The following is a 22,925-nucleotide window of genomic DNA, read 5'->3' as shown; positions in this document are numbered from 1 at the left end:
CTTTGTAAAATAGTGTCTGTTGGCAGTCTGGTTTCTCTTCCACAGGAAATGTGTAACTGTTATAGAGACTTCCTCTTTTCAAAATTGTTCTTATCTTGGAGATTTAGTCAACAGGATATTGATATTCTTTATTTGTATCAACACATTGTCGATCTAATTATTTCTCTGATAATTCAGTTAAACAACAATGAGGCATCTTACCTCATCACCAGCATAAAATATGTATGATTTCTAGTGAATAACCTTTATAAGAGGTTGGATATGAATCACTTCTGCACATGTGCTGTCATCCTACAATCTGAGATCATGTGATATATGTAGATGTGAAACTAGCTGCTCATCATCAAGTAAACCTCAGTGCTGGGCAGGAAACAGTCACTTCAGCGTGAGTGAGAGGAACAGAGACACCATGAGGATCACACTCTGTCTCCTCACACTGGTGTGGTTTCCTTTGATCCAAGCTGGGGGTGAGTTTTTCATAAGTTTATTTTTATGGTTGTGTGCATACAAGACAATGACCATTTAAATGTTCGATTTAAACTTGTGGAAACTCAACAAGAATCAAAACAGAGACAGTGAGTCATCTGCTTCGTAGTGATAGAGACTCTGACACAACCACCACACATGCAACAACGAAAGCCAGAGTTTCCCTGAGTAAGTGCTGAGCAGAATCCGCGTCATGTTTTATCTGTTACAATTTTTAACAGCTATGTCTAAAATAACTGGTACTTTATTATTATTATTATTATTATTATTATTATTATTATTATTATTATTATTATTATTATTATTATAACCCCTATACATGACTTTGTACATTTTTTACTTTAAAAAAAGGAGTCTTAATTTATTTGTAATTAATACATTTTGAGACTTTCATAAACTTTGAAGTAATTCTGCCATAAGATTTATAGTATTTTGACCGACATCATTGTAACTGCATACCTCACCGGAGGGTTATGTTTTCTTGTACCTTAACTGCTTATTTTACAATAATCATAACACCTATCAAAGCATTTTATAATGACTTATAAGGATCATAACAAGATTATACCACTTCAAATGTATTACTCACTGACATGCATGGGTCCTAATGTTTTATAATTCCCTTTGTTGTAACAGATTATAATGTTTTCATAATGCATTATAATCACACACGGTTCCCATCATTTTTCCAGTTAACTGATGACGTCTGACTCTTGACATATTGTACGGCTGTTTCTTAATCCAATCCAATCCAATCCACTTTATTTCTATAGCACATTTTAAAAACAGGGTTTGCCAAAGTGCTTCACAACGAACATAACATTATAACAAAATATAATATTACAAGAATAGATAAAAGGCACACATAAGAATAAATACAAGGCACATAAAGGCTATGGACAGACAATAAAAGCATAGAATAGGTAGAGCTCAGACTGACTCGAAAGCGAGGGAAAAGAGGTGGGTCTTTAGGCTTTACTTAAAAGTTTGAAGAGCGGGTGACAATTTGACATGGGGGGGCAGGTCGTTCCAGAGCCTGGGGGCTACCGCTGAGAAGGCTCGGTCTCCCCTGGTCTTTTTCTTTGTTTTAGGGACTACCAGCAGCAGCTGATCAGCCGACCTCAAAGCCCTTGAGGGGGTGTACACCTGTAGGAGGTCAGAGATGTACAGAGGGGCCAGCCCATTAAGTGATTCAAAAACAAACAATAGAATCTTAAAATGAACTCTAAAATGGAGGGAAGCCAGAAAAGGTGTGATGTGGTCATGCTTGCGTGTTCCTGTAAGCAGCCGAGCCGCAGCGTTTTGTACCAGCTGCAGGCGGGCCAGCGTGGTCTGGTTTAGGCCGGGATAAAGTGCATTACAGTAATCTAAACGAGTAGAAACAAAGGCATGAATTACACGCTCAAAGTCTAAAAAGGATTAAACCGGTTTAATTTTGGACAGGAGCCTCAAGTGATAAAAACTGGACTCAACCACAGAGTTTATCTGTGTATCTCATTTAAAAGCACTAATATTATAATCCATAACATTATAGTTGTATAAATACTGATGAACTGAACAATTACCCCAAATAGTGAACAAATAACTGCAGTAAGTTAGAGTAAAAAGAGTGAGTTCTTATGAATTTCCTGTGACCATTGCAACAGAAATGGGTTTCCTGTGAGTTTTAGCACATTTTTAAACAGTTATCTGTATAATCTATTTTTCCTCTTTTTTTTCTTTCTTTTTTTTTTAGCAATAATACACTTAAGAAATACTTATTTTGATAATTCAGTTTTGTGTTCTCCCTTACACTTGGCCATTGTTCTGCTTACTCTTTGTTTGTTTTATCTGCACATTTCTCTAATGCAGTGTGAGGCAGTTTTAACTTGTGTTCACGTCTTCATTAGCCTTATCATGCCAGATATGAAAAAATACATTGTCTTTATTAAATTATCTTACTAACTATTTTATTTCTTCACACATTTGAATAAAAACCTGAGATGCCAGGTTATGCCAACTGTATTTAAAAAGTTGTTTCACACCCAACAAGTCCTCCAACTCATACGACCAAATAGGCCGATTGTTCAAGCCCTTATTACGACCAAATAGGTCGTTTGTTCAAGCGCTTAATACGACCTATAATCACGTTTTAAAGTTTTCGACCTCTAGTGCTCCCGTTGATTGCAAACGCTACAGACGGTCGTTTATTCACAAATAACCCTCTCTGTAAAATCCTAAATTGTAGGATAGTTTGGCCATTAAAACGCTTTTTCATTAGATTTCTAGTGAGAAGTGTATATTGTACTTTTAGAATCCACGTCCAGTCGATATGTAGGATCTATAGTTTGATAGATATTACGAAGATGATTTGAGGTCTCGACAGGAGAACGTGTATATGCGGTAGCTTCCATGTAAAGTTACGGGTTGAAAACAGTATTTCCGGTGTCGAAGTTTTCATAATAAAACCAATGATCAAATGATTTAACAGTGATATCTGCAGTACTCATCCACTAAAAACATCAGTTTATCCTTGTTAATTACACGACATTAATTGGTTTAAATTGTGTACAATGCTTTTGTGTTTTTCCCATAGGTTTTTCTCTTTTGATTCTGAGAGACACATTTCTTTTTTCAGAGGTTTTGATCGAACATCGAACTACACCCATAATCCTGGATGTTTTAGCCGCAATGCACGTTGGGATATGGTGTTTATGCGATATGAAATCGGAAAACATTAAAAAAAATAATAATAATACTTTATTCCGAGTGTTCTTGCTTTTCTCTTTGGAAGTCATCACATAACGGTATTGTAATACACGGTTCGGCTGCATTACATATTACACATCTGCCGTAGTTCTCTATTTATAGAGCCCTGATTAGAAGACCTTTGGAAAACAGGAAGAACTGCCGCCGAAACTGAATATGTGACGTGGATCATAAATATATCGCCAATTAAACAACATCTTCAATTTCTCTTCACACAATACGTCTCCTTGCAGTATCAATAGTAATTCGGCTGACTTTTATATTTGATCCAGTTGGTAGATAGGCTGTATTTACACCATAACGGTGCACAGCTGATAGAAAAGTAGAAGATATTACTGATTTACTGAACTACCTTTCCAACTCCTCATGCAGTTGACTGTTACAGGTGTATACAGGTTCATGGTACAATGCATAAGCTTCAAATCGAGAGACTGAAACTGTATTTTTCTTTATCGTTCTGTTTTAATTTCACAATAAAGTTAATAGTAATATTATGTTTGATATTATTATGTTTTAGACCACTGGTTTTTTAACACGCAACGCCTAGTGGTTAAAGCACGTTATTGAATTTTGTTGTTGAATAAGTTATATTTGATGAAAACATTTAAATATTAAGAGTAGCCTACATACTTTCATAGGGGGAAAGTAGAAGGTCAATGATAGAAATATAGAATAGAAAATATCAAGAAGATACTGTAGTGATCTCTACAATAAAACAGTTTAGTGCAGGACGTCCAAAGATATTAATAGGAGGATGTGCAAAACAGACACACTAATAAGGCTTTATTTAAACATTAAAGAATACTTTAAGTTAAGGTCTTCTTTTGAATAAGAAAAAAATGTTGGGGGTATCAACAGATAAATATTAAGTCTGACAAAGTACTTAACGTCTAATATATTGCATAGTTTATTTTGACACTTGACAATCACCTTCCCTGAATTTTACTCAGGTGTAACTAAAGTCTGATTTAAGGGTTGTTTATATTTCACATCATTAATCAGAATCTGCAAAGTAACTCAAATAAATGTAGTGGAGTAAAAATACCAGGTTAACCTCTGAATTGTAGTGGAGTAGAACAAAGTAGTACATGCTGCTGTAACAAAAACATTTCCCAATCAATAAAGTATATCTTATCTTATCTTATCTTATCTTAAGATGATCGATGGCTACTGCCATATTTGCTAAATCTGCCTCTGAACCTTGACAAGTGCATGTTTCAGGCTTATCAATGAACAACAGGAGGGGTCACTGACATAAGACCAGCTGTTAAATAAAGCTCTTCTGACCTTAGCTGTCATGTGGGTATATATTAATGCTGCCCATTATGGAGACAAGCAATTTTCACCCATTTATTAATTATAGGTTGTAAATTTGATAACACCAATGTGTTTCGTATCCCCTAAACCTCCAGGGTGTACACAGTTTAATACTGGCAACTTCTAATTGTGGGAAATACGAAAACGTCTTTTAAAACTACAATTCCCAGTAGAGACGTGCCATAGAACATGTTGTGAAACACACAATAGCCAGCATGTGTAGTTCTGGGGGGGGGGAGCTGGGCTGGACCCGTCCGAGTCCAGTTTTGGATAATCTGTCGTGGTTCCATTCCATTTCAAAGAGCTGTTTGACGCTCGGCGTAACCTTGTCGTACTGCCACTCCAACATCCAATCACAGAGCTTGAGGACTAGTCACGGGGTTTGTAAAGCAAGGCGGATGTTGTAGTCCCAAACGATAGCTGGGGATTCTGGGTAGTGTAGTGTCTTCGGAAAGTCTGTAGTGTCTAAACTCCGAAAAAACTATTTGTTTCTCTGAATCGAAGGTTAAAAACACAAAAGCATTGTACACAATTTAAACCAATCAACATTGTGTAACTAACAATGATAAACTGATGTTTTTTAGTGGATGAGTAATGCAGATATCACTGTGTAATCATTTGACAGTGAGGGGAATACTTCCGGTTTTATTATGAAAACTTCGAGACCGGAAATTGACCGGAAGGGTTGACAGTAACTTTACATGGAAGCTGCCGCATATACATGTTCTCCTGGCGAGACCTCGGGTGTTTCTCAATCGCGAGTACGCTTGCTTGGTAGCACATGTCTGCCGAGCATCTTGCTTCAGAAGCGAGTCAAGAATACTTCCTGACATTCGGAAAACAAAGAGTGGAACACGCTAGCAAGTGTGCAGGTGTGCGTCATATGATAGGCCCCACCTTACATCTTCCGCCACAGATTTGGGGAAATTGGTCCGTGCGCAAAGCATTGTGGGGATTTTAAGACCGCGGAGTCTACTCATGTGCAGCCTCGATATTTCTCCAAACGGAGTACGCCGGGCTCGGTAGATTTCCAAGTATGCTGGACATTGGAACAGTACTTCGGCGGCACTCGATGACGTAGTATGCTTGAAATAGTGGCTCTGCAGCAGCTTTACTCGCGATTGAGAAACACCCAGTATCTCCTCATCCTCGTAATATCTATCAAACTATAGATCCTACATATCCACTGGACGTAGATTATAAAAGTACAATATACACTTCTCGCTAAAAATCTAATAAAAAAGCATTTTAATGGCCAAACTATTCCACAATTTAGGATTTTCCAGAGAGGGTTATTTGTGAATAAACGACCCTCCGGAGCGTATGCAATCAACGGGAGCATGTTGTTTCTTACACGACCACTAGAGGTGCTACACTTTAAAACGTGACTCTGGGTCGTAGTAAGCTGCTGAACAATCAACCTATTTGGTCGTTTTTTGTAGGAGGACAGGCTGTTCACACCCCTTAAAATGAAGAACGCCTCGAGACCCCCCGTTTGGGATCCAGTTTTTTAGCATACAGGCAGATATTCTACATCGACCCCTGGTTAAATATAAAAATTTAAAATCTGAAATGTCCATGAGTGACCAGAAATGATGAAGTACAAGGATACTTGACCTTATACGTCATTATAAAACATAATGTGTTATGACTATTGATATAAAGCATTGTGAATCAGAGAGGCATTGTGCAGTCTTGTCAACATTAACTGACTGTAATTTGAGTTTGTAGTTAAGATTAAATATAATGTTATGGTAGTGATAATTGTGCTGGTATTAAATGTTGAAGTATTCTTTGATCCGTTTTATAATTTTTATTTTGATAGATACAATGTCGTATTTTTAGTTGATTGTTATGTGTGTATCTGCTTAGGGACTGTGATAGAAATAAGCTAGAAGCTAAATCTGCAATAAATCGTCATTTATTTTGAGGTTAATGTATTTTATGCAGGGTCCATGTTTAATAAAGACACACTAACGTAATATAATTATAAAGTGCTATAAGCAACTCAATATGTTTATAATGCAATATAGACATGTGAGTGATACGAAGTCTAACTGTTTTATCTTATTCGTCAAGTCAGTCATACTGTATACATATAGTGTCTGACTCTTTCACTTCTCTCTGTCATTCTAACAGGAGACTGTAGAGATGTCCTGGAAGGGTGTCTCAACAGCAAAGAGATCTTCTGGACCAGGTAACACAAAATACAAACTCATATATTCTAAGCTGGAACATGAGACCTGACGCTCCTCTTTCTTTTAGAAAAATGTCTTTCTTAAGTCTTAAATGACTGTGTACAGTAAAGTCATGTCAAAAGACGACTTCATTATGTTGTAGGTTCACAGGAAATCCATACTTATTCTTGTTGATGTAACTGTTTGTATTGTGAAATGTGTGTTTTCAGGTGTTATGAGTCCAACATTACAAGCTGCAGAGTAATGAGCCGTTCCAAGCCTAACTTCATTCATGTGATGATGAACTCGTCTCAAGAGGTGAGCTCGTATTTTTTGGACAGCTCTCGTCAAATCTGGTTTTCAGACAATCGCAAGTTTAAATGAAATGCACTTACATTAGCCAAACAAAAGAAAAATAGCTTGTTGCTTCATCAATCACCAAGAAGCATTCACATCGTAATCTTCAGTTAAAGGGGCCCTATTATGCCATTTGGGTTTTCCTTTCTCTGAAGTGTGTTTAAATATGCAAATGTGGCATTATCCAACTCTTATTTTTGCTGAAATAAGGAGGAATCTTCAGATGTGACAGACAAAATTAGTCATAATGTATAATAAACAACTTTCGATTGAATTTCGATTGAAGACCTTTTGGAACATTAAAGCATGTAAACATGGCACGGTAGGCACAAAATACAAATATGAACCTGAAACTAAGCATAAGACTCCTTTAAAGTACTAATCAACACTGTAAAATAACTCTACTACAAGTATGAGTCTTGCCTTCAAAATCTTGTTTAATCAAAAGCATGAAAGTATTAACAGCAAAGTGTGTTCTGTAAAGTAAAAATCATATGTATAATTTATAATGCACTGTATTTACTGATAAATGTTTTTGTGTTTTTAGGCAGAGGAGAGTCCCACTCCGCAGCACACGGTTCACATCCCCTCCACCTGTCTGCAGAGGAGCAGAGGAGCTGCGTCTCAGAAGGAGGTCCTGCTGGTCGCCATGGTGATCAACAGCACTTTTTTTAAGGTCAGTATCTTCTGAAGGCTCCTTTCAGGAGAGACTGGTCAGGTGAATGGATTAGGAGGTACACCTTTATATATTTGTATATAGCAACTTGTACTTAAAGCTGTTGACATCCAGTAGTGGTACTAAGATCCTTTACTTACTAATACAAATTATAGTACTGTTCCATTACGGGTAAAAGTTTTTAATTTATGTTATATAAAATGTTATATAAGTAGATGTACACACATAATATTAGCTTAATTTACTGAAAGTAAAAGTAGTCATTAAGCATAATGGCTCCTTCTCACAGTATCAAACAACAGTATTATTATTTATTGTAATGTTTTAACAATAGTATTATTAGTACAGTATTGCATTATATCATTTAAGCATATCATGTGTTTTTATATGAAAAAAAGTTTAAAATTATTTATTGCACTAAAAATACAGTATCTGTCTCCAAAATGTAGTAAGATAGACTTGTATTTTATATAAATACTTAAGTGAAGTACCTGTAAATGTTACTTTAGAACAACATTTAAGTAAATGTACTTTGTTACATTTTATCACTGTGTACATATGTGTGTATTATACAAGGTAGCACTTTCCACTCATCCCAATTTGCATTGATTCCAGTGAACTTTGTACATGCACAATCAACCATTGTGTACTATGGAAATGGAGGAAAAGGATGATACTGTAGCTAATGTTGATACAAATACCTAACCCTAACCCTCGCTCTGTCTCTGCAGTTGAGCCCCCCGAGGATAGTCATGGGGGGACGGCGGGTCATACTAGAGAAGCCTATCATCAAACAAGTTCTAGGGGGGTTAGTCCTGGCAGTGAGGGTGGGGAGCCAGCCTGTCAGAAACCTCTCACAACCCGTCAGATTAACCTTCAGACACAACAAACAGGTACACAACACAACCAGCTGTGAAAGCATTACAGTTTGACTCCAATCTGCTTTGCTCTTATTTTGAATGCACGTCTATATGTTTCAGGTAGAAAATGGGACCTGTGTGTTTTGGCAGGAGTCAGACTTTAACGATGGAACAGGTAGGCAACAAATGCCAGCCTAAATTCTTATTTGAACTTCAATTTAAAGTGGACCTATCATGCTATATTTGAATAATATAGTGTAGGACCATACCATAAGGCATATTTATACTTTGTTTTTTTCAAAATACCAAACAGATCATGCATTTTAGCCATGCCTCATTTTGCTCAATTTGACAATTTCTAGCTCTGTTTTAGCAAGGGCAGATTCAGTGAGAACAGCACCATCTACTGGCCTGGCATATGTACTACAGCGTCTCCAGCGCTTTCGAACGACAATGGCCGTGGCTGTCTCCTCCTGATTGGTGGAGTTGGCCCAATAGCCGTAGCGCCACTGTCCTGACGTCAGGACAGTGTTCAAATCTGGATCAGTTTTTATCAGATCCGTTGCAGCCCCTTTTTTAGAGATTTGGGTATGGAGGAAAATAGAGAGGGTTGTGTTTTCTGACACTTGGTGAGTTCCCTGGAACACCGGGGACACATATTCATGTATAAAAGACGTACAAAAGTGCATTTTGCATGATAGGTCCCCTTTAAAAAATCTAAACTATATGTGTGTTTTTAGGTGTTTGGAGCACAGACGGATGTGAAACCAGTGAAACTGGATCGGAGTATATTTGTAGCTGCAACCACCTGAGCTTCTTTGCTGTGCTTGTGGTAAAATATAAATGTTATTTTACGGTAGCCAAATGCTTACCATTGTGCATTAGCACTCATAATAAGTGCTTTTTAGCAATAATCATGACACATTCATAACGCCTGGTCTTTCATTGACATGTTTTTGCAAGCCTGTGTCTGCAATGCATTATTAACATACCTATTATTTCCAATATGATTATGCTCAATATTGCATGTGATTATAATGCATTATATTACATTATAATGTATGATGTATTACTACAATACTATGTCGATGATTGCAAATGCTTGTATATAATGTGTTAAAGACATGGGCCTCATTGGTAGTGTTTCTGCGAGAACTTAATCTTAATATTTCATATGTTTACAATATACAGTATTTACTCAAGAAGCTTCCATGGGACTCCTGAACTTAAAATACAATCATTTGACTTTATTGACATTTTCTTTGTTCCAGAACCCAGCACTATCAGTACAGTCTAAACGCAATGCTGTGATCCTGAGCTACATCACCTACATTGGTTCAGCACTCTCCATCTTCTTCACCATCATCAGCCTGATCATCTATATATGTCTACAGTGAGTTATTTTTTCACTTAAAATGATAATTTATATAACTTTTTTGTAAGTTATAGTATAATAAAATAAAGTAAAACATGACACTTATACTTTCTGTCTACTAAAGCAATACTCTCGTAATAATACACACTTTACCAGAGATGCTAAGTGTAATTCATTAATACAGATAAAATAAAAAATAAAGTATGACCTTTAAACATGTGCATGCAAACAATGGAGACATAAGTAAGGTGTGCAAAGTGGATGTGATCATAAGTTATAAATTCAACAAATGGTTTGAATTTTGCAGAGATACAGAGAGTTAGAGCCAGTGTTGGAGTCAAGTAGGAAACAGTAGCCTTTCAGTCACTGAAGTCCATACTGTGACACAGCGAGGATGAATGTAAAAGTCGAGGGCTGCCAGATAAACAACTATGAGACTTTAAGTGGGGCAGTGTGTTCCTCTCGCTGTACAGATGGGTGTTATCGGCTGCAGAGGTTTGTGTGGGTGGGTTAAATAATCTCTGTGGTTTATCAAAGTTCCTGTTAGGAAACTGTTTTTTTTAAACAGAATGACGTTTGTAGAAGTACAAATGTTTTATATGTTATATATGTATAAGCTTCAGAGGTGGAAGAAGTACTCAGATTGTGTACTTAAGTAAAAGTAGAAGTACCAGAGTGTCGGAATACTCTGTTACAAGTAAAAGACCTGCAATAAAAGTTACTCAAGTAAAAGTATTATCATCAAAATATACTTAAAGTAGAAAAAGTAAAAGTACTCGCCCATTTCAGAATAATATATATGATATGTTCTGATTATAATTATTGATGCATTAATGTGTTTATCACATTATTGCAAAGTAACTAAAGGTATTAAATAGATGTAGTGGAGTAAAGTACACTATTAACCTCTGAACTGTAGTGGGGTGGATATACAAAGTAGCAAAACATTTAAATACTTAAGTAAAGTACTCGAGTAAATGTACTTAGTTAATTTACACCACTGGCTAGTTTATAGTTTATGACCAACCTCTAGGTGAGAGTTTTAACCCATTGAGTAAAAACTCAGTATTTTGAATGGTGATGCTGATATTACAGAGCTCATTAACCCTTAAAGACCTAGACGGAATTTTCGCCTGCCTGACTCTCCTGTATTTATTTGTTTCTCCTAACCTGTTCTAACCTTTTCTAGCATCAAGTGCCTTACCTCATTTGATTCAGGAGAACCTCTAGTTCAAGTCTGGTTAATTTAAAGTCCAAATTTGACCTTAACTTTGTGTGATAATGGCTGAATTTACCAGCACAGTGTACGCCAGCACAGTGTACGCCAGTACAAATGTTGTGTTTTTTTACTGTTACTCCGCCAGGAACATAGGAATTTTCTTTTTTATTATTTATAAAGCTGCATTTAGATGTTTTAGGCTTTCAAATGAAATGTAATCTGCATATTATGTTCCCTGAGCAAGTTACAGCTATTTATTACAAAATGTCAGTGAAAAACACCTAGGATAATATGGAATAATAAAAACGAAATGTATTTCCATATTTAAATGACTGATCATGTTTCTTCTGTCAAAAAAAGGTTGAGAGAGTAAACAAAAAAACATTGAACCATAACAGATGACATTGCAACAAAAATAACTTGTTTCAGAGAAATATATTATCATTTGAACATTTAAATACAAACACAAACAGTGAAACAAATTCCAAGTGCTGGAGATACAAAGTGCAAATGAACAAAGTGCAAATTATCTTGAAACTATAAACAAAGTATTAGAAATATATAGAAAGTGCAAATGTACAAAGAGCAAATGATCTTCAAACTATAAACAAAATATTAGAAAATAAAATATACAAAGAGCAAAGGAAATGTATCAACATTTCTTAAATTATTTACATTAAATTACAATCAGACTTGATTCAGTCAATCGAAAGGTTTTACGTGCGGCTGCTATGCCACTTGCTGAAGCAATTTCTGTGAGCCACAAGACACAGTGTCACATCACACCGCGCACACTTCCAGATGGAACGTCTTTTGCAGAGCACACATTTTCGCCAACCTTTTGTTGCCGTGTCTCCTGACCTCCGTCTCGCAAATGACTCAATTCCCTCTTCCTCCTCCTCCTCCTCGTCTGCACAGGACATTGACTCTGGCAAGCACTGTGCCCCTCTGGGTGGCACAAAGCTGCCAATTGGGACTCCACACAGCTCTGCAGACAGCTCCTCCATGAACTGGGCGTGGGACATGGCCACTGACCCTGAGGACAGACACATCTCCTTATATCTCCTTATGCAGAATATAGCTGTTGGTTGCAGCAATGTCTATAAAGTGGTACAGCAGTGTCCTGTACCACCTGTTGGACCTCTTGTGCACTGAATAGTATTGGATGAGCTGGTCAGACAAGTCCACCCCACCCATGTATTTATTATATTCAACCACACAACGAGGTGCCATGATGTTTTCTTTTTGCCATTTCCCCGTTTCCTTAGCATATACACATTCCTGGTGACAGTGTCTCAATTGAAGGCTTGGTGTATTGTAGAGCACACTGACACCTCTCTCGTATCCATCCACTTCACAAACAAAAGCTCCTTCTCTCTGAGCCATTGGATTGAGCCCCTGGGGCTCTTTGAGGTTAGCGCATTCAATTTTGATTTAGGCACGTTCTTCCGAATGTACCACATGCCACACAACCCCTTGCAGATAGGTCAGTAAAAAGTTTTGGGCTGGTGTAGAAATTGTCTACAAAAAGATGGTAACCTCTCCCCAAGTAGGAATTATCCATTATGCCGCTGACAACATCATAGGAGAGACCCTGCCCTGAAATGAAGCGGCTCTTTCCAGTATAGATGGAAAAATCGATGGTATACCCATTGCTGGAGTCTGCTAACACAAACAGCTTCACACCCCACTTAGTTGGCTTGGCCTTCATGTACTGCCTCAGTCCAATTTTGGCTTTTGTGGTCACCATCCGTTCATCAATTGAAATTTCTTTCCTAGGCTGCCACATTGCCTTGCATGCCTCTTTTATGGTGGCTTGAAGTGGTTTTAGGCGATGGAGTAGATCGTACTCTGGGGTGTCCTTTTTCCGGTCATTTGCCAAATCATGGTCTGGGTCGCTCAGGTGTACAGCTCTGCTGATTGCCATGAACCTGTCTCTTGTCATGACAGAAGCAAGAAAGAGAACACTTATGTGTGATCCCTTCCTCCAGTAGTCTCTTACTTTTGGCAGTTTTAGAAGTGCCATGAACATCATAAGGCCGACATACATGAGGAATTTTACCGGCAGCTCTTCCCAAACAAACTTTTTCTCCTTAGCCTGCTCCTTTTCAGCATTTTTGTTTGTGTTCTTGCAGATGATATTTACAGCTTTGTTGTTAAAAAAATGTCTAAATATTTGTGCAGGAGTATACTCCACACCAACAAAACCTTGGACTCCAGGGGCTCTTTTCGGGCAAAAGTGTAGTAGTTGTTGGGCAGTATCTGGCACCTCAGGTCCGTTCCAAACAGCTCCTGGCTCTTCTGGGGTCAGAGATGTTTTTTTCCCTTTTCCTCTTCCTCTCCCTTTCACTGTCAGGGGGGCTGGCATTGGTTTGGCCTTTTTCTGGATGCTGCACCCTCCTGGCCACATTCTTTTCCCTCTCGGTTTGAAGGAGGCCTACTGATGGGGACAGTGGCTTGTGCATCCCCTCTCTCATCCTCTGGACTAAAATAAAAGGGAGGAAAATATACAGATATAAATGTCTGAATTTATTTTATTTCCTTTATTGCTTTTATTTCTCCAGTGTCATCCTATCTATTTTCTAAACACAGTCTCAACTTTTGATTTGATACACACTTTATCCCTCTGCTAACATTACTAGTTGATGGAATCAGTAACTGAATTGTAATGCAATGAATATAATAACATTAGACCTTATAACAAACAACCAAAGAGGGCAAGCGGAATGAGGCAATAAATGAAAGGTATTGCTTGACGGTTTTTTACTGAAATAAATAGTAGCCTCTATTGATAGTGAATCTTGAGCTCAGGACTTCACTTTATGACACAATTACGGCAAATGGCCATCCACTATAAAAACTCTTAGGACGAATTATTTTCGGCGTTATACAGAAATAGCAACCGATAAATGCAACACAAACAATAAGAAATAAGCAAAGTTACTCACTTTTTATCTTCGAAGGGATCAATCCCGTGATCATACTCCTCTTCATCACGCCAGCTGTCAGCTTCGGAATCTGAGGAATCCACCGCTGCATCGCTAAGCGGTCCGCCGGACAAAATCAATTCTACGGCTTCTTCCGTAGTGTAACGCCGTTTTGACATGTTGGTTTGAATTTGTCTTGGGATGTGTGTGTGTGTGTGTGTGTGTGTGTGTGTGTGTGTGTGTGTGTGTGTGTGTGTGTGTGTGTGTGTGTGTGTGTGTGTGTGTGTGTGTGTGTGTGTGTGTGTGTGTGTGTGTGTGTGTGTGTGTGTGTGTGTGACTGTATCTAGATATCTTGTGTTGTATTTATTTCTCTTACGCTGGCAAAATTACTCTTCTTTAGTATTACTCTCTCGTCTCTCTGTTTGTCTTTGTTTATCTCCCGCCGCCAAAAACATACACAGCAACCTATGTTGATTGGTCGAGAAGATGGTAGCATGGGCAGAGGTTTGCCTGGACCTTTACATTTTAAACCTATCCGGACACAGGGGGGTGGGACTTAGTCTAAAACCTTTGCTGTTTGGCTGACGGAGGGGCCGCGTGGGTCTCCTTGACGAATCAAGGCTGTACAATGTGATGACGTTGCCCCGATCACGTCGGAGCCTCTGAATCCCGGAAAAGGACATAGTGATACCAGCGAAAAGCCTAGAATCGCCGCTTTACATCACTTTTTAAATCAGATGGATAGGATTAGCAGTTAAAAAGTTATTAAGCATTTTAGAACGCTACCTCTTTGAAGCCGCGGGCGGCTCGCTCGGTCTTTAAGGGTTAAAGGGGACCTATCATGCAAAATGCACTTTTTGGTGTCTTTTATATATAAATATGTGTCCCCGGTGTGTCGGGGAACTCACAAAGTGTCAGAAAATAAAACCCTCTCTCTTTTCCTCCGTGCGCAAATCTCTAAAAACGGGGGTACAACGGAGCTGATCCAGATTTGCCATCCGATATGACGTCATATCACGGCCCTATCAGAAACGTTGCTTTCAGAATCAATGCCCGACTTGTTTTGGACGTAATATGGTCTTTGTTTACATTAGCAAGCATCGCTAACACTCAGAGCTAACCTGTACTGGAGAGAGCATGTGTAAAAAAAGGGAACTCACCTTGTGGTAAACCCGCAAGAGAAAAAGCATTTGAGCTCCATACTGTTTCAGAAATAATCCTTGATGTGGTTTTGAACATGATATGGCGTTTCATTACCGCAGCATCCGGGTCCCGCATGAGCAGGCATAAGCTCCGCCCCCTCTTAGTCTTTAAAAAAAAGCTTTATACCCCGAATCAGCACTTTAGTAGCAGGGCTGAAATAGAGGGGTATGAGGCATGGCTAGAATGGGTGATCTGTTTGGTATTTTGAGCAAAACACTTCATAGACATGTTTTTTATATATTTGTGTATATCTGAGACCTATGCTATTGCCTAAAAATAACATGATAGGTGACCTTTAAATTAAAAAACAAGAGCAGTATCTGTTCAATGTGGGCCCATAACTGGGGATTTACTTTGCTTGTGGGATGGGTGAACAGCATTTGAAACCCCCTACCTTTGTCACCTAAGAACTGGGAGATGTGCGTCAGATGTATCAGGCCATATCAGTATCTTTTCTAAAGACGACCATATGAAAATAAAGCTTCTGTCTTTCAAGATATCTTTACTAACACAACTATTCGGACACTTTTTTGTCTGTACAGAAAACAGACTGCAACACTACAGGGCCTTCAGGAAGGTGTGTGCATTTATAAATGGAACTAGTTTGTCTTGAGTATACCCCTAACCCGGGACAAGTTTATTGTATTGGAGCCATCTGGTTTCCATTTGAAGTCTGAGTATTATTCACCAATCACGTACAATGAAAAGGGAAATCTCAGAGTCATTAGCCGCGTTCACACCGGAGTACTTTTCACCGTACTTTTCGCGTTTAGTTCCGTTAGTGCCCCTTATGTCGCGTTAACACCAAAAAGAGCACTTAATCTCGGGAACTTTTACCCCCATTTTTAGTGCCTGCTGAGAGATGGTACTTTCCTGGGGGGAAAAAGTGCCCCAGTTCTGATTGGCTGGGCGAATTGCAAACCACGCCCCGTACAACTCTGAAATGTTTTGTAGAGCCGCCATTTTATTATCCTGGCATTAGCATTATTAGCATTAGCATTCGCCCAGTGCACAAACGCAGAGAGACTAACTTATGGCAACACAAAATAAAACATGGGAGCGGTGGAGATGAGGAGGTGTCGGCGTTCTGGCGATTTACTCGGAAGGCAACTCCGGGGACTTCCGGCCGGGGACTCCGGGTGGCAGTATACGCCGTGAAGTTGTTTGCGGCCTGCCAGTAAACCCAAAGCAGAAGAAGACGAAGTGACGTCAGCGGCTCATTTGCGTAATCTTCCCTCAGGGAAAAGTACTCCGGTATGAACGCGATCTGTACTAAATGCCCTGGGGTAATAAGTGCCGGGGCACTGAGTGCCGGCACTAAATACGGCAAAGTACTTGGTGTGAAAGCGCCTATTGGGCTTTAATACAAGACAATTGAGCTTTCTGTTCAAATTTACGGTGGCCCGGAAGTGCAAGACACCACAGCATTTCACAAAACACCACAGCATTTCAGAAAACACAACAGCATTTCAGAAAACACAACAGCATTTCACAAAACGCCACAGCATTTCAGAAAACACCACAGCATTTCACAAAACACAACAGCATTTCACAAAACGCCACAGCATTTCAGAAAACACAACAGCATTTCACAAAACGCCACAGCATTTCACAAAACGCCGCAGCATTTCAGAAAACACCACAGCATTTCAGAAAACACAACAGCATTTCAGAAAACGCAACAGCATTTCAGAAAACACAACAGCATTTCAGAAAACACCACAGCATTTCACAAAACACAACAGCATTTCACAAAACACAACAGCATTTCACAAAACGCCGCAGCATTTCACAAAACGCCGCAGCTTTTCACAAAACACAACAGCATTTCAGAAAACACCACAGCATTTCACATTGGACGGAAAGGGTATTCCTTTAGGGAGAACACTTCTTGTTTGTGATTGGACAGAGCCAGCAAGAGAAGCACTGCTGTGATTGGTTGTTTTTGCTGCCAGTCAAGAAATGGCGCTTCGTGATTGGTCAGCACCCGACAGCGCAACATGTCCCAACACATCAACCGTTAGCTGTTAGCACACACTCAGAGCTCACAGCTCCTCATATCTGTTCAGAAACTGGACAAAAGTTAAACAAGTACAAACCACAGACTGTCTATGTCATGGCGAATACAGTCGCTGCTTTATTTATGTCTGTATGACGCTGTTGTGAGTGTGGACGGAGCAGCTACAGGTTAGTTTAGCCTGATCGATCCGCCCCCTCTCCAGCACGTCTTGTTTGAATGACAGGAGTAAACACTGACAGCTGCGGTGAAACTCGAGCGATTAGAGCGATGCGAAAAAACCATGAATTAATGCTTTATTAATTCATGGTTTTTAAGGGGCTTATCTCCATGTAAATACTATGGTAGACTACCCAATATTCGCATCGCTCGAGTTTCACCGCGGCTGTCAGCTGTGTTTGCTCCTGTCATTCAAACAAGACGCGCAGGAGAGGGGGCGGGGCGTATCTCCATGTAAATCCTATGGGAGATACCAACTACAACAAAATGAACTATTGACCGTGATTTAATTGTAATACGCGTTTCAAAGTGATGCCGAAGTAACTACATACTGATACCGGTTAGTAAAAACCATGAATTAATGCTTTGACAAGTCTGCAGACAAGACGGCAGGCGAAAAGCTTTTAAAATGCGTTTTTTCTGAATGGAATCGGATCCATCAGGCTAAACTAACCTGTAGCTGCTCCGTCCACACTCACAACAGCGTCATACAGACATAAATAAAGCAGCGACTGTATTCACCATGACATAGACAGTCTGTGGTTTGTACTTGTTTAACTATTGTCCAGTTTCTGATCAGATATGAGGAGCTGTGAGCTCTGAGTGTGTGCTAACAGCTAACGGTTGATGTGTTGGGACATGTTGCGCTGTCAGGTGCTGACCAATCACGAAGTGTCATTTCTTGACTGGCAGCAAAAACAACCAATCACAGCAGTGCTTCTCTGGCTGGCTCTGTCCAATCACAAACAAGAAGTGTTCTCCCTAAAGGAATACCCTTTCCGTCCAATGTGAAATGCTGTTGTGTTTTCTGAAATGCTGCGGTGTTTTGTGAAATGCTGTTGTGTTTTCTGAAATGCTGTGGTGTTTTCTGAAATGCTGTTGTGTTTTCTGAAATGCTGTTGCGTTTTCTGAAATGCTGTTGTGTTTTCTGAAATGCTGTGGTGTTTTCTGAAATGCTGTTGCGTTTTCTGAAATGCTGTTGCGTTTTCTAAAATGCTGTAGCGTTTTCTGAAATGCTGCGGCGTTTTCTGAAATGCTGTTGTGTTTTCTGAAATGCTGTTGTGTTTTCTGAAATGCTGTGGTGTTTTCCTGAAATGCTGTGGTGTCTTGCACTTCCGGGCCACCGTACAAATTAGCTTGGATACCGGCTGCTTGTTAAACAGTGAGGTCGCATCTCCTCTGAACTCCATTCTTGCATCTGGAGTTGCTAATCGGACAAGAAATAATGAACTAAGCACTTAAAAGAGGAAGTCTTGGCCTGGATACCAGCTGGCACCTTTGATCCAAGAAAACATTGTCCCTTAACCCTCGAGGCTATGGCCGATAGCAGACATACTCCAGAAATAGCTGAAAACATGGTACTGTATCTGCTAAATAGGCAGTATAAAAATGATTGTAACAAACTGAATACTGTTTCCTTTCAGACGACAGCGTCCTGAGAAGGCTATCGGTTTGCATTTGCAACTCTCAGTAGCACTGCTCTGCCTCCACCTCAGCTTCCTGCTGGGCAGCTTCTGGGTGTGGCAGCTGAAGGAGGGTGAGGAGGGCTGGGTGTGCGGGGGTCTGGGTCTCTTCTTACACTGGTCGCTGCTGGCCACTGTTTGCTGGATGGCTCTGGAAGGATTCCATCTCTATCTCCTGTTGGTCCGCGTCTTCAACATCTACGTCAGGAGATACCTGCTGAAGCTCAGCCTGGTTGGATGGGGTGAGTCTGTGTTTCTGTCGTCTGAAAGTTGAATTTGGTATTAAGGCTGAAACCGTATGTTCAATTTTTTGAGTGTAAGGGACTAATGGCGCGTTTCCACTGCAGCGCGGAGCTCGCTTTAAGCGTGCCGAGCCGCGCGGGGCCCGTTTTTGGTTGCGTTTCCACTTGACAACAAGATGAACATATTTGACCGTGATTTAATTGTAATACACGTTTCAAAATGATGCCGAAGTAACAACATACTGATACCGGTTAGTAAAAACCATGAATTAATGCTTTGACAAGTCTGCAGACAGACGAAAAACACATTTAAAATGCGTGTTTTCTAAATGGAGATTGGCTAAGCTAACGTTGTATATGCTCCGACCGTCCACACTCACAACAACGGCCTATACAGACATAAATAAACCAGTGACTGTATTCGCCATGACACAGACAGTCTGTGGTTTGTACTTGTTTAATTTTGTCTAGTTTCTGAACAGATATGAGGAGCTGTGAGCTCTGAGTGCTAACAGCTAACGGCTGAGTTGTTTTTCTGGGGTTCTCATTGAAGATGACGTCACGGCTCCGCCTACACTGCGTTACTATAGATACTACCCCAGTTCCTAAACTGTAATGGAAATGCGCCATAAAGTGAGCCAGTCCTAACGAGGCCTAGCCATACCGAGCGAGGCCGTGTAGTGGAAATGTGCCATAAGGGGAACACCAGTTTTTATATTGGTCCATTTGGTACTACAAAGCCAGAGCGCAGCAAAAATACGGTCCAGGGAACAATACTGAAGTGAATAAGTACAAAAAAACTGCTAAATCAAAATACTCTCTGTAAACAGCTCATGATATGTAAATACAAGCATATACTGTATAGTCATATTTCTGTCTACCTGGTATATCTTCAAATCAATCTTTGGCAACAGCTAAATATCTCGGCTTATGATGTTGTTCATTACACAATCTTACTAAAACCCCTCTTATAGAGTACAGTGTAAGGCAAATTCTCTGGAGAACCTCTTTCCAAAACCTTTCAACAGTATAACATTTCCAAAACATGAACCTCTTTTTAGATGAGCATTTCTGCCCAATCCACCACCACCTATTGGCAGTTCATGAGACTGCATGTTTTCAACTGAGTTAGATTCAGTGAGACATTGTTGGAGATAGACTGAGCTCTTCTCAAGAACTCACATCTTAGATCCATAACCCAGGCCCTTTTCAGAGCTGGAAAATGCAACAATTCCTTATTAATAACATATGAATTATTTATACATATTCTTTTGTATTTTGACTGAAAAGAATCTCATGAACATGAATCCAAAAAGGAGGTGTGTTCTGTTCTTCTGTTCACGGTTTGTTGAAGTAACTTCTGTATGTGTTGTGTCTTTATGCAGGTATTCCTACACTGATTGCAGGGGTTTGTGGGATTTCAGGTGTTTATGGCAAATACACTTTGAAAATAATTGATGCCACCAACCCCAATACAACATCACAGATGTAAGAAACCAAGATTTTGTGATATTAAATATTTAACCACGCGGGAGGTTGGAAGCAAAACGTTTTTATTCTCAACACGTTATTTGGAAATAATTGATTTTCTTTTTTTATTAACTTGCAGATGCTGGATGAGCAGCCAGTTCCCACAGATGCTTTTAGTCAGCTACGTCACTACCATGGCCTTCCCTTGCCTGGTTATACTGTGTAATTTCTGCATGCTGGGGTTGGTGGTGTTTAAGCTGTGGAGGCTAAGGGCGGGCGGAGGCAGCAGTGGCTGGAAGAAGATGAACAGAGAGAAAGGGATTAGGTTATGGAAGGACTGTGCCACGGTGCTGGGCCTCAGCTGTGTGCTGGGCTTACCCTGGGGGTTAGCTGGGACCACCTACATCTCCCTCTCTGGGATCTACCTGTTCACCATACTAAACTCCTTGCAGGGTCAGTATTTGCAGATCTTCATATAAAGTATCCATTGTGCTTTTAACAGTATGGTAAGCCTTTTCTTTCTCCTTCTCAGGTTTGTTTATGTTCCTGTGGTCCGTAGCTTTGACCCGCAAGCCTCGAACTGATGATAACTCCTCAAGCAGAGACCCTTCCTCTCAGAAAGTGATGACTACCAGTTTCAATAACTGATATTTAAAGCTATAAATGTATTATATTCCTATCTATATGCAGTTAAAAGATAACTGACTATATCTTATCAGTCGTGCAAATGAATCAGATTAAGATTGCATTGACAAATATGCATAATGAATAATAACTCATTGTAATTATATCACTGCTGAATAAAAAATACAAAAAGTGAGCATGTCATGTTCAGGAAGACAACTTGCCAGTGCCTAGGCATTATAAGACAACGCGTTTTCTGTGGATAGATGTTTCTTCTCATTTTCTTTTAAGTCATATTTGCTTCTTTTTGGAAATATCAGTTTATTCAGTTATTGCATAGGGAATTTTGCTTGTTAAAGTTGATTTAAAAGACACAGTTATATAAGTTTACCGGTCAGAGAGCAGTTAAATAAAGGTAGATTTTGCACTGTCATAAGCTCCATTTTGACTCTGTGGCTCTCTGTTTCTTGTAAGGTTAGCATTGCTATTGGTCAATGGTTCAAAGTTCACCCAAGCTGTTGTAGGTTTCATTTGAATCTGCAAAACAGATGTCAAAGGCCATAACACAGAGTCATTAGCTTAGCGCGCCCCCTGACCCTAACACTCCATGTTTGCAGGTTTAAATGTGTGTTTCCTCCTGTGTGTGTACAGGTCTTTCCTATAGGTTCATTTGTTTTGTGTAAAATCATTGTGTTCTTTGTTTTGTGAAATGTCAGTGTTTGTCAGGTTGTTTGCTTTTGTCTTTTTGTTCAGTCATGTGATGAGATTTCTGCTCTGTGTTACTAATGTTGCTTTGCAAATCAGGGCAGCTTAACCTCAGGGCTAAAAAATATACTGATTGGCCTGGAGGTGTTTGCGAGCTTTAAAAAGTTTTTTTTTTCAAACAGGATACAAAATACCTCAGACAGCTCTTGCAGGAACACCTACAAATGCACTAAAACAAAGGCAATGTGGATGTTACAGTTACAGATTAGCGCCATCTGATGGCTATCCAAGGTCTATAAAACATGGAAACAACAGTGGTTGTTACATAGGAAATACAACCCCATAAACTAAAACCCTAAATGAAAACAAAAATATTCCATATAAAAAATACCATCGAAAAAGTAACATAAAAACAAACACACTTGTAAATAACTTGTAGCACTTTCTATAAAGACCAAGTCTATATTGCATTATATTTTATAGTGAATTAAAATTCATTAACTGCATAAAACCTGTTGACTCTAAAGACAAATAAGGCTTTCTGATGCCTTTTATCAAGAGTCAGACACAATAGTGACTTAAATGTAGAAGTTGACTGATTGGGCTTAGTTATAATACATCATGACTACCTTCACTCACATATACGCACGTCAACAATCAACTTAACTATTAAAGACTCATAGGATGCTTTAATATTTCATGCAGTATCATAAGTTATTGTTATGTACTGCTAATTACATATTGATGCATCTATAATAAGATCCATAACGTGTCATTGTTGGTGGCGTAGAGTGTTATGCATTTACATTCTTTATTTTTAATATGCTCCATAAAACGTAA

General features: G+C 39.2%; 1 protein-coding gene across 1 annotated transcript; it reads left to right on the top strand.

The window, feature by feature from the left end:
- Nucleotides 1-376: 376 nt before the first annotated feature.
- Nucleotides 377-21,674, top strand: LOC117471540 (adhesion G-protein coupled receptor G1-like). The gene is made up of 12 exons (XM_034116635.1): nt 377-467; nt 6,691-6,748; nt 6,959-7,046; nt 7,633-7,761; nt 8,493-8,654; nt 8,742-8,796; nt 9,362-9,453; nt 9,893-10,014; nt 19,006-19,286; nt 20,672-20,774; nt 20,896-21,209; nt 21,289-21,674. The coding sequence occupies exons 1-12, from the start codon at nt 410-412 to the stop codon at nt 21,402-21,404; spliced, it is 1,578 nt and encodes a 525-aa protein (XP_033972526.1). The 5' UTR covers nt 377-409; the 3' UTR covers nt 21,405-21,674.
- Nucleotides 21,675-22,925: the final 1,251 nt, after the last annotated feature.

This window comes from Trematomus bernacchii, unplaced genomic scaffold (genome assembly GCF_902827165.1).
Source record: "Trematomus bernacchii unplaced genomic scaffold, fTreBer1.1, whole genome shotgun sequence".
NCBI lineage: Eukaryota > Metazoa > Chordata > Actinopteri > Perciformes > Nototheniidae > Trematomus > Trematomus bernacchii.
This window is presented reverse-complemented; position numbering and strand designations above follow the sequence as displayed.

What these genes read in the sequence shown, in the direction of transcription:
- LOC117471540 (XM_034116635.1), top strand. Translation starts at nt 410, where the DNA reads ATGAGGATCACACTCTGTCTCCTCACACTGGTGTGGTTTCCTTTGATC. An exon ending in AGACTTTAACGATGGAACAG is followed by an intron (nt 8,797 to 9,361) that starts GTAGGCAACAAA and finishes GTGTGTTTTTAG; the next exon opens with GTGTTTGGAGCACAGACGGA. An exon ending in GCTTCTTTGCTGTGCTTGTG is followed by an intron (nt 9,454 to 9,892) that starts GTAAAATATAAA and finishes TCTTTGTTCCAG; the next exon opens with AACCCAGCACTATCAGTACA.